This window comes from Typopeltis vanoorti, chromosome 18 (genome assembly GCF_054136105.1).
Source record: "Typopeltis vanoorti isolate ZY-2024b chromosome 18, IOZ_Tvanoo_1.0, whole genome shotgun sequence".
NCBI classification, from domain to species: Eukaryota; Metazoa; Arthropoda; class Arachnida; order Uropygi; family Thelyphonidae; genus Typopeltis; species Typopeltis vanoorti.
The window spans coordinates 681,040-698,064 of NC_143566.1; the positions used below are offsets into that span (position 1 = coordinate 681,040).

Consider the following 17,025-nt stretch of genomic DNA (forward strand, 5'->3'; position numbering starts at 1 on the left):
AAACAGCTTGGTCAGATTAGCTGATATTCGCTTGCACATCTTGCAATATACGAGCCGATATGCTATATCTAATCCCATGGCTGTGTTCTTATTTAGGTTCTACAATATTTTAAGCTCCTCCATTTCTTCAACCTATATTCTGCTATCAGTTAATGTCACATCTGGCATTGCAATGGCACCACCTGGATGGTACACCCCTACAAAATGCTCACTCAGTAATTCAGCTATTTAGTTTGGTTCAGTCACCTTCCCTTGATCAGCACTTTTTAAAGTCATTCTTCCATAGTCATTCCTCTTTTTACTTGCCACATAGCGAAAGAACTCTTTAGGGTTTTTTTTTTTAGCCTCATCAGTTAGCTTTCTCTCATAATTAGCTTTAGCCTTCCTTATACTGGTCACCCTTCTTGCCTGTTCCTTATACTGCTCATGAGCATGCTGATCACCTTTTTCGTTATAATCCCTCAACCTTTTCTTTGTGTGCAACAACTCCTGCTTATCGAAGCAATTCAAGCATCTAACTCCCTTATCCTTCTGACTCTAAGTATGCATTCAGATACTGCTTTCTTCAAATGCCCCTTGAACACCTCCCATGCACCACGAACATCTATCCTCTTCAAATTCTTATCCTATGGCTCTGCTGAAAACTGACTCCTTAGCTTGTCATAAACACCTGTTTTGTAATTCCACATCACATTTATCTCTTCTTAACAGAATAATCTGCTTGTCTGGCAAACTTCCAAGTCAATACTGCATGATCATTTTCTCCAAGTGGAGGAAGTATAGCTAGATTGGTTAGTGTTAAGTTCTCTGACCTAATGATCAGATCCAGCACTCTTGAACCTTGTTATCTCTCAGCAGCTATATAAATTCCATTTATAATATGGATATAAATTTATGAGAGGTGCTGATTAGATGGATTAATGCAAGTGGTAATGAGTTGATTGTTTAAAAATAGCAATGCAATTTCACAGACTTAAAAACAAAGGATTCCAAATGTGGAATTCAGCAGTTATATTGGGGCCTCAAGTGATGAATCTAGTTATGCTATAATAATAATAATGAATTATTCAAGTCTGCGCAGTTAGCCAAGTGGCTGTGCACTTCGCAACCATATGCCATGGAAAGGAGTATCCTGGGTTCGATTCCCATCACTGACGTGAGGAGCTTAGGATCTTTCTCAGACATAGCCAAGTTAGCCAGTCTTGGGCATGGACTTCAGGGGTTTTCTCCCCAGTTTATCTGTGGCTTTTCATCCTGCAAGCAGGCAAACCGCCTTGAGAACTCAACTCCTCTACAGGCATAGGATACACCAGGAGGCATACGACTAACCACCTTATCCTTGCGTGCGGTTGCAGTTAAATGAATTGAAAACCCTCAACACTGCAAGGTAAAAGAGGGAAAGAAGAAGAAGAAATGAATTATTCATACATTATCATTGTAGAGTAACCAGACTCTACTTCAGGTCCAGTGTAACTGCTGATTTTTAGAAATATCACATACAGTATTTAGAAAGAAAAATGTTGAAAAACTTGCATACATATATAGCCTCAGATATTTCTGATAAGCATGCATCTTTAATTTTGAATTACCTGTTGTTTAGGTGGTAAAAGAGTACTGTATACTTGATCTGACGTGTCCAATGCCAGGATGTGGAAGTAAACAGATTCGTCAACTGTTATTGGAAGGTTCAGGGCTAAAATTGCGGGAACCACCATTTGGCAAGGTAAATAATGATTATTCTCTTTTATTACTAAAAGTGAGTTTACAATGGTTTTGAAATATATTTATGATGATCATTGTCGAATTCCTGACATGTATGTAGGTGTACAGGATATTATGATAGTACCACACATGAAAAAATTCCATCATTGCTAACTTCCTGTTGACAATTTTCCTCTAAATTAATCTGTTACCTGTTAAGATTCCAGTATTATCAGATGTTATATTTCTCTCTTCTAAGGCACTGTTTACTGCATTAATTCACCTACATCTTTAGTCTACCTCTGGACAAATCCTTTTCCTGCCATCCTGGCAGGAAAAGGATTTGTCCAGAGGTAGACTAAAGAACACTTATTTTGCTAACCTTTCCTCTCCCATTCTGTTTAAATTACCATACCACCTGAAATTAATTCTGCTAACAATGTCTAGTTTTTTCCTAATATCCTCATTTTTAATATGAGGATATTAGGATATTATATCTTGGTTTAATCCTTTATCCAACTGTAAGCAAAGTTTGCGCCCAAAGTATTTTCAGTACTGGGGCAACTCGTGGTAAAGGTGGTATATGACTTCACATCACTTGCCTTAGTATCCCATAATGCAAAACACATCTCCTTGTGGACATGTATAATGATATGCATTATGGGAAGGCTGCATTATACATGTCTGCAAGGAGATGTGCTTTACATTATGGGGTACTAAGGCAAGTGGTGTGAAGTCATATACCACCTTTATCCAAGTGTAAGCAAACTCTGTTTGCTTACACTTGGATAAAGGATTAAACCAAGATATAATTTCTTGGTATCTTTAATTTATAATGTTTTATTTCTATCCTAACTCTCAGATCCATAAGTTCAAATTGGTTTCAACACTCTCTTGTATATAGCTAGTTGGAAGTTTTTTCACCTTGGTTATACTGTAATAAAGATACCAAGAAATTATTTACTTTGTTTAATTCTTTATCCAAATGTAAGCAAACAAGTTTGCACCTGAACTATTTTTCCCAGTCCTGAAAATAGTTCAGGCAGAAACTTGTTTGCTTACACTTAGATAAATGATTAAACCAAGTGTAAATTTTACCTTTACTGTGTCATTGTGAATGTTACTTTATCTTTATGTGTGTATACTTATTTCATTAATTGGCTGTGCTAATGTATTATTTATATGCCTTATTTTTTATTATTAATTAATCTTCTCTACTCTATTCTTACTTTTATTAGTTTATCTCTACTGCCTTTTTTAACTCTTCATCCTTTAATACTTTAACTTCCTATTCTTTATTTATTAACTTTACTCTACTTTTAGTATTTTCCCTGTACTGGGAGAACTCTGGAAATTTATTTAGATTAATCAACTGTGCCACCAGTGTCTTCTTATGGTATAAGATATAATAATACTTCCAGTAGAGTTCACTCTGAAATTATCCTAAAGCCCTTCTTAACATTAAACAGTCATGGCTAACATTAAATTCCTTTGTTCACAGGTTCGTGTTTATTTCAAAACAGTGCATTGCTTAAAGATCAGGTAGCACACTTTGTAAACAAAACATATTTATTTACAACTAAACTGTAATTATACAAAAATCATACAATAGGGAAAGATTCTCTTTTAACTCCACTTTAAGTTTAAAACCTCGGCAATTTAACATTTAGAAAATGCACAAAGTCGGGCAACATAATTATATCAACATTCAAAAAAACTATCAGCCCATTACAATTCAAGGAATATCATGCTTTGTTACTTATAACTAGTAACTCTAACTCTAAACAAACTATTCTTAGACTAGTTATATCAACACTTAAAAGAAACTTATCAGCCCGTCTCAGACAGTTTCACATATCATAAACAAACACAATGAAATTAACTCACATATCTTCTTTAACTCTATTATGCACCCATTCCTAGTTGCTTCTTAGGTTCGTTTGGCTTCTCATCCGTTTCAGGTTTTCTTCCATGCAGAGATTTCATCATCACCGCCGTCTCACTTGGACTGACTGACGGGATCTGGAGCACATTTCTCCCGATGTCTATGAATTGGCTGAAGGGTCCGACGATCGAGGCGCTTAGCAGACTGTCCTATTGGCAATGCATGCTGGTCCTGCTTCTCCCTCGGTAGTTTCAAGGCTTGCGACTTCACCCAGACCAACGAAAACACACTGAATCGGCTCCTTCTGAAGTTCTCTCTTCTCTTCTCTTCCTTCCCTCCTTTTTTTTTTCCCTCCTAGATGACCTTTATACAATTTTCTCGGATCTCTGGACGAAGGGTCGAGGACCCCAAACATTCCCACGCAAACTGTCTTGACCTTCATGTTAAAGTCCACTTTTAGTTCTCACCGAATAAGCACACTTAATCCTATTTTCAAAAAGGCAGAACTACTTTGGAAGTATACCACTGACCTTGAAGGTGTTATCAGGCTGACTCTAAGCACATTAAAATTTACTTACATTACATACAAATTCTGACATCAGTCCAATGCTGATTTCTAAGGCATTGCCCTTGAACCTTACATTTTAGACATTTTCTGTTTTGTACAATCTTGCATGTTAATTCCTTGAGGTTACATACATGGACTTTTAAGATTATTTACATTGTTAATCTTGACCTCTGTAAAAGTCGATGCAAGAAAAAGGAAAATTTCTACTGCATCGAATTTTACACATGCATATAATTTCTTGGTATCTTTAATTTATTGTATATAGCTAGTTTAGTGTTTTGACTAATTTCTCTTTTATTCCATATAAATTTCTTCAGTTGATTTACTGCCATATCAGCTTTTCTAATTCTACTGTCTATTTCCATATTTAATTTGTACCTTCACTAAAAATTTTGCCAAATATCTGAAATGTTTTACTGTTCTATAACCTCTCCATTCAGGATACAGCTAATGTTTTCAAAGTTTCTATCTATTTTCATACCAAGCTATTGCAACAGTTATTCAGTTTAGTCAGGGAGTCCTAAAGACTTGTACTGGATTTATTTAAAAGTATAACATCATTTGCATAAAGAATAGAGCTAAGATTAACATATCCGATTTTCATATAAGGTTTAGTACCACTTTGTAATGTGATCCATATAAATCAGCGCTTCCCAAACTGTGGGCTGCAGCCTCCTTGAGGGCCGTAAATTTTGTTGAGGTGGGCCGTGAAATAATGAAAACAAATTTAAAATGTTTTAAGACTAAGTAGTTCTTTTTTTTTTTTTTTTAATCTTAAAAGAAACATATTTAATTTTTATTATTTTGTTTTTGTTATTTTTTATATTTTAATGGAAAAAATCACACATTGGTGTTGGTTCACAAATTTTGCTTCTTGCGTATTTGAGCGCTTAATGAATATTTGTAAATATATGCTTATTCATATAAGTTTCATTTCAAAGAGTATTGATAAGAAGCACAAAAAGCTTACAAACGCAAAATCTTGAATATAAATACAATAAATATTATAATAATATATGTCTGTATTACGATGTTTTTTTTCGATGGGGCCGTGAAATAGTTTTAGTTTTCCAAAGGGGACCTTTACATCCATAAGTTTAGGAAGCACTGATATAAATGATGAATAAGAGGGGAGATAATGTACACCCTTGTATCACCCTTGATTTAACATCAAACCATCTTCCTGTACTTCCTTGAATTCTGACTGCTGAGTTACACTCAAATATAATCTCTAAATAAGAAATTACACGATAGCCACAGTAATTAACTTTAATGAAATGAAAGTGCGGATATTTCGTACTGAAAATAAAGTACATCATCAGTGTGTAGAAACAAGGAATGAAAGGAACCAGATTACAAAGTACATGCAGCAGTTGGTGGTTTACCAATTAAAAACTGTTGCCGCTAGAAATTAGTATTAATAAATAATATTATTAAAAATATTGTTAAACAACTATTTTTGATGGTTACATAAGATAAGAATCTCCCAAACTTTTGGGAGAGAGGGAGACAATCGTTCCAATTCAGATTTGGTCAATATAAAGTTTCTTCACAACTTTCTTTGAAAAGCTGTTCATATTTAAACCTGCATCTATGGAGAAGATGAACTTTATCCCACTGGATATTGTGTTTAGTATCAATACTACGTTGTGCCAGACCAGACTTTTGAGGTTTCATGTATTCGATATAATATTGATGTTCTTTGATTCTTTTTTTTTTTTTTTCTGCAGAACGGTCCGTTTGTCCAAAGTATGTTAGATTACATTCACAAGATATCTGGTAAATGTCAGCTAATGATAGAGGTGGCAGTTTGTCTTTTATAGATGGCAACAGATGAGAAATTTTGTTGATCAGAAAATATGTGGGAATGAGATGATACTTCTTCAAAATTCTACCAGTCAGTTCCAAGATGCCAGAAATATAAGGGATTGGAACCTTGCGGTCTGTTGAAGAATCCTGAGGTGTTGGAACATGAGTCCATTATCTACTGGATTTGATTAGGGTTGTAACGATTAAATTCCATTAACATTTTGATAGTGAGAAGTACTTGTTGTAAGCTTGAGGCAGAGGAGCACACCTTATGTGCTTTATTTATTAAGGACTTGATAACACCAATTTTTTGAGAGGTGTGATGAGCAGACTTTTGATGGATGTATCTGCCAGTAAATCTACATTTTCGATAAACACTGGTTGATGAATTATCAGAGGCTGTGCGTGTAAGGCTGATGTCCAGGAATGGTAAATTACCAGCCTTTTCATGGTGAACTGAATGCGTGGGTGAAGGCTATTGATCTGTTGTAGGAAAGTGGTAAGTTCATTTTCAGAACGAGGACAAATAGCAAAGACATCATCAACATAATGAAACCAATGAGAGGGTTGGGAATGAATGGGTGAGAACAAGGTATCTTCTAGATAGTTCAAAGAATAGTTTGCCATAGGTGGAGACATAGGGCTACCCATGGAAGTACCTCAACTTGTCTATAGATTTTGCTTTTCTTTCCAGCTGAAATATCCTGATGGTATAACAAATTCAAATTTAGGATTCTAAAGATTAGACAAATATGGACTAAATATTGCTTGATATAATGCCCCATTTACACCATATAACTATGGTGATTTGAACAACTTCTCTCTTCACACCTTGTTATATGCTTTTCCAAATGTCATCATCATCATCACCATCATAGTTTATTCGCAATATGATACAATGTGTGGGGTGCTTAAGGGTCAAAGCTCTATAACTGAGAGGAGACCTCTACATAGCCGACCAAATTATATTCTTATTGGCTTAAACCAATATACAAAATGATGGTACAACATGACAAAATTTCATGCCGGCTGGGGCGTCGCCCGGTTAAACAAGGCCCCCGTTGTTTTCGCCAGGGAAAAAGGGTGAACAGCGAAAAGTCAGCTACTGGAACAAATCTGAAAATAAACCCCAACTCAACATCACCAGAGTTCAAGATCATTACTATCAACATAAGAAGCCTGAATGGCAAAGAAATAGCTAGCTGAGGAATTAGATTAGTACCAGATCAACATAATAAGGGTGACTGAAACAGAAAAGACAAAAACTGGCAAGATCTTTCTGAGCAATAAATACAAAATGTTATATTCAGGCAATGACAATCAAGGAAAAGGAGTAGCCATAGTATTCAACACAAAATATGAGGCTAATCTTCTTGAATAGCAATCAGTCTCAAGTAAAGTAATGTGGGCAAATATCAGAATGAAGAATTGGACAATGAGACTTATTTGTGCCTATGGTCCCACAGAAGGTTCTACTAAGGTAGAAGTGGAGGAATTTTTTGAGGCTCTAGAGAAAGCTACTGACACAATGAAAAAGGAAAAGTTGGTCCTTGTTGGGAATCAATAGCAGAGTAGGAAGTGATTGTCAAACATACAAAAATGTTTTGGGAAAATTTGGAGAAAAGAGCAAAGCTAATAATAATGGCAAATACCTGTTGGATTTCTGCTCAGGACATGGACTGGTTATTACTAACATCATGTTCCAACATAAAAATGTGCACAAATTAACATGGAGAAAAGAGGCAAGGAATAAGAAAAGCCTCATTGACTATGTTATTGCTGATAGTGATGTATTCTCCCTGGTGCAGGACACCAGAGTGTACAGAGGATATGAAATTGAAAGTGATCACTATTTAGTCTCTTGAGCAGGATAAAATTGAATTTCATATTGAAAAGAATGACATGTAAGAAAGTTTTAAAGCAAATAAAAGATGAGCAGCTCTCAAATATGAACTGTAGACTAAAATACACAAAGATTATTGAAACAAAAATGAAAGAGCTCCAGAATAGGAACCAAACCTTGGAGATTCAGTAGCAAACTTTGAAGAAAACCCTGATCGATTCAGCTAGAGAGACATGTGGTGAGGTTGTCTGCAAAGATAGAAAAATCAGAACTTCATGGTGGACACAGGAAGTTAAAGAGGCAGTGAAGGAAAAGAAGAAAGCATATCAAAAGTTCGTGGCTTATAAGTCAGCTTGTACTCTTAGAGAATACAGAGACAAATGTGAGAAACGTAAACACTGTGTAAAACTAGCTAAACAAAAGTCCAGGGAGGACTTGGGCAAGAATATAGAAAATAAATATCAAGAAGGTGGTAAGATATTCTGGAAGCTGTTGAAGAAACTTAGAAATGAAGGAAAGAGTGCTGTAAAAGGAGTTAGAGATGATAAAGGTGACATGAAAACGGGAGAAAAAGATATCCTTGAAGTGTGGAGTAATTACTTCGAAAAATTGCTAAGTGAAACAAGCAGTGATAGCACAGTGGTAAAAAAACTCTCATCAGGCATACAGTCAGGAATTCCTATCCATACTTGAAGTAGAAAAAGCCATCAAAGGCTTGAAATGTGGAAAGGCAGCAGGAGTAGATGATATTCGACCAGAAATGCTTAAATATGGTGGTATAAAAGTCTTACAGTTGCTGCACTGCATAGTTCAGATGGCCTGGACAGAGGGTCGAATTCCTGATGATTGGAGTAGAGCTCTAATAGTACCCATATATTAAAAGGGAAATAAAACTGAATGTGAGAATTAGAGGTATTTCCCTGCTGAGTGTTCTGGGCAAGATTTATGTTGATTCTGTTTTATGCCAGTATACTTGAGAAACGTTTGAGAAGAATTGTGGAAGAAAAGATTGTTTAAGAACAAGCTGGATTCAGGCCAAATAGAGGCTGTCAGGATCAGATTTTCACCTTACTACAAATAGTTGAGAAAGCATGGGAATATAACAAAGATCTGTATTTAAGTTTTGTCAATCTGGAAAAGGCATATGACAAGGTGCCAAGAGAGAAGCTATTCAATTCATTACAGTTATATGTTGTCAGTGGGGCATTATATCAAGCAATACTTAGTCTTTATTTGAGTTGCAAGTCAGTAGTTAGAATTGAAGGAAGTACAAGAAGTTGGTTTAATGTTAAATCTGGTGTCAGACAAGGATGTACATTATCCCTTCTGTTATTTATTATCTATGTGGATCACATTATGAAGGAAAGTGATATTAAACATGATAACAGAATTGGAGATGTTAATGACAGCTCTTTGCTTTATGCAGACGATGTTGTACTGCTAAATAAATCCGCTACAAGTCGGCATGATTTCCTGACTAAATTGAATAACTGTTGTAATAGATATGGTATGAAGGTCAGCAATAAAAAGACAAAGACATTGAAAATAGGTAGAAACGTTGAAAATGTCAACTGCTTTGTGAACGGAAAACCTGTGGAACAAGTAAAACATTTCAACTATTTAGGCACGATTTTTAGTGAAGATGGTAAATTAAATATGGAAATAGACAACAGAATCAACAAAGCTAGTATGGTAGGAAGTACATTAAATAAATTCATATGGAATAAGAGAGAAATTAGTCGGAACACTAAATTAGCTGTATACAAGAACAAGACAGTGTTCAAACCAGTTTTAACTTATGGATGTGAGAGCTGGGTCAGAAGTAAAACACTTGACCACAGATATGAGAGTCCCGAGAAAGATTAGGGGCATGAACAGATGGCATCAATGTCAATATCATATTAAAAACAAGGATATTAGGATAACTGGTAATTAGTTTACGGAATTAACAACGCATATAAAGTATATTAATTAAATGTAACTTTAATGAATAACTTCTATATTTCGGCAACGTCACATTGCCATCTTCAGGAACATAAAGATATGGTATGTTCACACAGGCACTAACACAAAGCAAATGAGGAAGAAAGCAAGAAACTAATATTGTTCCTAAAGTCCTAATGGTGCCCTCTTGCAGGCTAATTTGGAAGTCTTGGCAGTTGGGCTGAAGTTCTCATAATGTAAGTCTCCTAAATTTGGGGTAGTTTCATGCACCCAAATTTGTTGAAGTTAGGAACGTTTTTTAGAGCTGCTGAAGATTCTTTGAATAATCTTTCGTATTTAAACTTGCTGCGATGAATTATTTTTTTTTCTTCCAACAAATTTTATGGTGGGTATGTAAGGCATGGTCTGCCAGCCCAGAGCGGCTGTACTGGTGAAACTGGATGTAGTCTTGGTGTTCTGAAATCCTGATATTTGTTGTTCTGCCAGTTTGGCCAAAGTAGGACAATTTGCAGCTGCAAGGAACCTGGTATACACCAGGTAGGTCTAGGGGAAGTGGTTGGTCTATGGTAGAGCGGATAAGGGATGCCAACTTTTTATATGGTCTGTAACAGGAAGTAAGGTCATATTTTTTGAGGATATTGGTTATTTTCTCAGAGGTGCACTGGAGGTAGGGGATGGTGATAGACTTGGTGTAATCTTTATTGAGGAGGGGGGGGGTTGTGGTTTACTGGTTTTAGTATTTTTTGGATTTTTTTGGGGTTATAGCCATTGGCTAAGAAAGTGTTGAGGATGTGGTTTAGTTCAGTGGTTAAGGCCTTGTCATCTGAGCAGATTAATTTTTGCCCTGTTATATAGTGTTTTTATAACCCCATATTGTTGTGAGTATGGGTGGGTTTTCTGTGAACAGAGAAAACCAAAGATCCATCAAGCTGGCGGGTGATTAAAGAGTCTAGGAAGGGGAGGGTGTTGTTCTCCTCTTTTTCTAAGGTGAACTGGACTCTGGGGTGTTGGTTGTTTAAGTGTGTTAGGAAGGAATGGAGTGTGTCTGAGCTTTGTGGCCAAATAGCAAACACATCATCCACATAACGAAGCAAAATAGTGGGTTTTTGTGGGGTGGAGTTTAAGGCTTTCCCTTCAAATGTCTCCATAAAGAAATTTGCCAAGAGTGGGGAAAGCGGTGAACCCATGGCTGTCCCCTCTATCTGTTGGTAGAACTTTCCTTGCCAAACGAAATAGCCTGAGTTCATTGTGAACTGAAATAGGGCTGAGATATCGGGAGGAAACTTGGCTTGGATGAGCTCTAGGGTTTCTTTGAGTGGGACATTAGTGAATAGGGAGGAGACGTCAAAACTGACCATTATGTCAGTGTGTTGGAGTGTGAGGTTTTCTATACTGGCTTTAAAGTGGGCTGAGTTTTTTATGTGTGATGGTGTGTTGCCAGTGTAGTGTGTTAGCGTTTTGGCTAAATGTTTGGCTAATTTATATGTATGGAAATCAATGCCATCCACTATTGGATGCAATGGTACATTTTGTTTATGTATTTTTGGGAGTCCATATAATCGGGGGGGGGGTCTAGAGTTATAAGGTTTTAGTTTGTTGGTGACTTCCACAGGCCAAGAAGTGACCTTCTTAAGGAGTCTGTGGAGAGTTCTATTCTGAGAGCTGGTCAGATTATATTCAATGGGGAGGTAAGTCGTACGGTCTACTACTAAAGCAGTTAGCTTACCTTTGTAATCTTTTTGATTGAGCACCACAGTGGCGTTTCCCTTATCCACCTTGGTGATTACTATTTTTTTTTGTTGTTTTTCAATTCTTGTAGGGCTGCATATTCGTTCTTGGATAAGTTGGTTTTTGGAGGTTTGGCTTTAGTGTGAACACAGACTTCATCCAGTCTAACATTGTTGGCGATATGGTTAGGCAGGTTGCAAATCCCACGTTCTATCTGGATCATGATTTCTTCGGCAGGTATTCTTTTTATAGCTATGGCGAAATTGTGACCACGTGAAAGTGCGGTGAGTGCTTCAGGCTTTAAAACTGCAGATGAGAGGTTGAGTACAGTGTTGAGTGGTGGCTGTGGTAAGGAAATAGAATTCTTTGTCAGGTTTTCGTATTTTTTCGAATTCTTTTTTTGCCGATGCGCATGAGACGTCATAAAGTATCAATCATAGATCACGGCCGAGTGTATCCGAAAGCTCTTCCTCTAACGCCCCTAAGGTTTTGTTTTCGTCGGCAAGGAGAACGCGCGTCGCAGTAATTTGTTCTCTTAACAGGGCGAAGCTAGTGCGATTATAAATGCGCAGAGCTTTCTCGGAAGTAAAACGGTGCTTCAATTTAACACAATTAGAGATCACTTTGTTATCCCGGCAGCGTTTTAGGAACGTCAGACGATTTATTTGCCTCAATATCTTCAACCTCAATTTGCCATATTGACGGGCCTTTCGTGCGATAGCATCTCTGTGGATGATCAGAATTCTAGTAGCAAGTGTTATACGTTGGTCAGACATAACTGGTAATTAGTTTACGGAATTAACAACGCATATAAAGTATATTAATTAAAGGTAACTTTAATGAGTAACTTCTATATTTCGGCAACGTCACATTGCCATCTTCAGGAACATAAAGATATGGTATGTGCACGCAGGCACTAACACAAAGCAAATGAGGAAGAAAGCAAGAAACTAATATTGTTCCTAGAGTCCTAATGGTGCCCTCTTGCGAGCTAATTTGGTAGTCTTGGCAGTTGGGCTGAAGTGCTCATAATGTAAGTCTCCCAAATTTGGGGTAGTTTCATGCACCCAAATTTGTTGAGGTTAGGAACGTTTTTTAGAGCTGCTGCGATGAATTATTTTTGTTTTCTTCCAACGATTTTTTATGCTGGGTATCTAAGGCATGGTCTGCCAGCCCAGAGCAGCTGTACTGGTGAAACCGGATGTAGTCTTGGTGTTCTGAAATCCTGATATTTGTTGTTCTGCCTGTTTGGCCAAAGTAGGACAATTTGCAGCTGCAAGGGACCTGGTATACTACCAGGTAGGTCTAGGGGAAGTGGTTGGTCTTTGGTAGAGCGGATAAGGGATTCCAACTTTTTATATGGTCTGTAACAGGAAGTAAGATCATATTTTTTGAGGATATTGGTTATTTTTGTTTTCTTCCAACAAATTTTATGGTGGGTATGTAAGGCATGGTCTGCCAGCCCAGAGCGGCTGTACTGGTGAAACCAGATGTAGTCTTGGTGTTCTGAAATCCTGATATTTGTTGTTCTGCCTGTTTGGCCAAAGTAGGACAATTTGCAGCTGCAAGGAACCTGGTATACACCAGGTAGGTCTAGGGGAAGTGGTTGGTCTATGGTAGAGCGGATAAGGGATGCCAACTTTTTATATGGTCTGTAACAGGAAGTAAGGTCATATTTTTTGAGGATATTGGTTATTTTCTCAGAGGTGCACTGGAGGTAGGGGATGGTGATAGACTTGGTGTAATCTTTATTGAGGAGGGGGGGGTTGTGGTTTACTGGTTTTAGTATTTTTTGGATTTTTTTTTGGGTTATAGCCATTGGCTAAGAAAGTGTTGAGGATGTGGTTTAGTTCAGTGGTTAGGGCCTTGTCATCTGAGCAGATTAATTTTGCCCTGTTATATAGTGTTTTTATAACCCCATATTGTTGTGATGGGGGGGAGACTGCTGGTGAATGTATCTGCCAGTATGGGTGGGTTTTCTGTGAACAGAGAAAACCAAAGATTCATCAAGCTGGCAGGTGATTAAAGTGTCTAGGAAGGGGAGGGTGTTGTTCTCCTCTTTTTCTAAGGTGAACTGGACTCTGGGGTTGTTTAAGTTGTGTTAGGAAGGAATGGAATGTGTCTGAGCCATGTGGCCAAATAGCAAACACATCATCCACATAACGAAGCAAAATAGTGGGTTTTTGTGGGGCGGAGTTTAAGGCTTTCTCTTCAAATGTCTTCATAAAGAAATTGGCCAAGGGTGGGGAAAGCGGTGAACCCATGGAAAAAATCCAAAAAATACTAAAACGAGTAAATAAACCCCAACCCCCTCCACAATAAAGATTACACCAAGTCTATCACCATCCCCTACATCCAGGGCACCTCTGAGAAAATAACCAATATCCTCAAAAAATATGACCTTACTTCCTGTTACAGACCATATAAAAAGTTGGCATCCCTTATCCGCTCTACCATAGACCAACCACTTCCCCTAGACCTACCTGGTGTATACCAGGTTCCTTGCAGCTGCAAATTGTCCTACTTTGGCCAAACAGGCAGAACAACAAATATCAGGATTTCAGAACACCAAGACTACATCCGGTTTCACCAGTACAGCCACTCTGGGCTGGCAGACCATGCCTTACATACCCACCATAAAATTTGTTGGAAGAAAACAAAAATAATTCATCGCAGCAAGTTTAAATACGAAACATTATTCAAAGAATCTTTAGCAGCTCTAAAAAACGTTCCTAACCTCAACAAATTTGGGTGCATGAAACTACCCCAAATTTAGGAGACTTACATTATGAGAACTTCAGCCCAACTGCCAAGACTTCCAAATTAGCCTGCAAGAGGGCACCATTAGGACTTTAGGAACAATATTAGTTTCTTGCTTTCTTCCTCATTTGCTTTGTGTTAGTGCCTGTGTGCACATACCATATCTTTATGTTCCTGAAGATGGCAATGTGACGTTGCCGAAATATAGAAGTTATTCATTAAAGTTACATTTAATTAATATACTTTATATGCGTTGTTAATTCCGTAAACTAATTACCAGTTATCCTAATATCCTTGTTTTTAATATGATATTGACATTGATGCCATCTGTTCATGCCCCTAATCTTTCTCGGGACTCTCATATCTGTGGTCAAGTGTTTTACTTCTGACCCAGCTCTCACATCCATAAGTTAAAACTGGTTTGAACACTGTCTTGTTCTTGTATACAGTTCTTGTATATGAAGATAACTGTTCATAATTGCCCAGTGCCAAATCTTCACTGTAGGAGATGGAGACAAGAAATCTTGGGGTGCTGGTGGATAGGAGCTAAAATTTGAGAAGGACACATTGCAAAAGTTGTAAGAGTTATCCAGAAAATTACTGCCATATTGTAAAGTGGGGAGGTAATAGTGTCTCTGTATAAGATACCGATCAGTCCTCATGTGGGTGATAAAGAAACAGTAGAGGGATGAGTACTATTTTAAAGTCCTGAGACAGTGTTAGTCTCACCACTTTAAAATGTTGAATACAAAGAAGTTGGGGAAATGTGCTCTGCAAGCTTGGCAGATGGGAGGAGGAGGAGGAGGAGGAGAAGAAGAAGAAGCAATATTGTTGTCAGATAGATATAGAAGAAGTAATAGTATATGGTAATAGATGGTGTGAGAACAAGAGATCATCACATGAAAATATGTAGGATTATATGAATAAAGTAGTGAAAAGTTTAGGCATGGTGAGTGAAAAATGAGATGAATACGTGCCAATGCATACTCGATACAGTGTTGATTTCAAACCAGGGTAGGATATGTATTATGGTGCGTAGAAAGTTTGGCCTTCTTTGAGTCTTTTGATTCTGTGCATGTCAGGAAATAATACTAATTACCTTTATCACCATTATCATTCATGTAACAGTGGACTTATATAGGTCATGTGGCATGTCACTAGTCACCCACTTTTTCATTGATTCTGTTCTGCTATATACTACTCTTTGATCACCTTCTCATGTGTATCACCAGCTTCGTATCCATCCACTCATGCTTGTATTTTCATAACTGATTTCTTTGTGGGATTCTGTCAGGTGCCTTTGCAAAGTCTAGCAGTAACCTAAGCAGCCATTCCCTTTAACCAGGTCAACCGTCATATTATTACAGAAAGTGGATAAATTACTAAGACATGTCCTCATCTTTCACAAAGTTGTTCTGCTCTTCCATAGAGTGTGATATACCTATCTACCCACTCTGGAATTCTGGATTGATCACCACTTTTGAGATTTTGACAGATCTATAATTTGTAACTTCTTGCTTTGTGGCTTCCTTATGTAACAGAACAATCTTGCGCTCCTCTGGGATACACAAATATGAATTATGCCACTTTCACTCCATAGATTTCCTAGCAAACCTTACCCAACTTTTGATGCATTCCTAGAAATGTTTGAGAAACTATGTGGTTGCTCTTAACATTTCTATGACATTTAATCGAGTCTGGTAGAGAAGCTTACTTAGCAGGTTACTATCCTGTAGTCTGTCTTCACTCCATGTGAAATTGGATGATTTTCTCTCCCTTCAGATTTCTCTTTCACTGCCAAAGTTCCACAGAATTCTGCTCTTTTATCCATTGTCTTTTTCCTTTATATTAGCAAGCTTCTTTCACTGACTTCAAATCCAGTCCATAGTTTTCCTGAGGACAGTATGCTTCATTCAAAACTCCTTGCAAAGCTCAAATGATGCTGACTTATACCACTATCTTTGCCTGGCGCAAACATTTCGCATCCAAAGCATCCCAGTTTTCCCAAACTCTTAGTATCCTCTTCCATTCAAGACACTATTTCTTATTTCTTGTCTTTACAACTTCCAACACTATATAATTCCATATTAGCCAAACCTTGGGTAGGTGATATGGATTACTTACAGAAAAGTATGCTTAATACAGTCCAGAAGAGGATAATCAATAGAGGACATCTTTCTGCCTCTGCCTTCCTTTCTCTTTCTCTCTAACTCATGATGAATGTTTTCACAACCGCTACTCACTCCACTAAACTCTCTGAACTAGTTGTCACTGATTCTCCATTTTTTTCTCTAAACCAATGAAAACACAAGTAGTTGCTGATCAATATGCATATTGTTAGATCTGAAATAGGCGACTTCAAACTTTACTTGACGTCACCATTCCAGAATCTAACAATTAACATAAAAACATACTTGCATACTTATCCTTTTAGCACAGTATAAATATGTTTTTGTTTATAACAACTTCCTATATGATGAACTGTGAATTTTAAAGTTTTATATCTAAGTGTCTAACATGAATGTAAGTCAGAAAAAGATGCAAAATAGGAGAGGAATTATTAATGAAAAATTGTAAGTGAAAGAATGTGTACTATTCAATAACATAGGGCAAAGATCACCCTAAATACTGTAAGATCAGGGTAAGCACCCGCAGGCATCATGACACATACGTTCCCTGAAACAAGAAGTCCTGTATGTTAATCAGTGAAGTCACCCAAACGGAGACCAATGGGTGAGACGATAAGATATTTCAAACTCGAAAAGGTGGCGCTCTAGGAGAGCGAAT

The 17,025-nt window shown here is 37.3% G+C and overlaps 1 protein-coding gene across 3 annotated transcripts in view; it reads left to right on the forward strand.

Annotated features, from left to right (window-relative positions):
• LOC150096456 (pleckstrin homology domain-containing family G member 5-like) overlaps nucleotides 1–17,025 on the forward strand; it is a 322,023-nt gene that overhangs the window by 201,735 nt on the left and 103,263 nt on the right. For 2 of the 3 annotated variants that reach the window (XM_090408400.1, XM_090408401.1), the window contains exon 9: nucleotides 1,601–1,723. The exons of the other annotated variant lie outside the window; for it this stretch is intronic. In XM_090408400.1, the coding sequence (XP_090264526.1) occupies nucleotides 1,601–1,723 (123 nt within the window). The remainder of the gene's footprint in view (nucleotides 1–1,600; nucleotides 1,724–17,025) is intronic. 3 annotated transcript variants of the gene reach the window in all.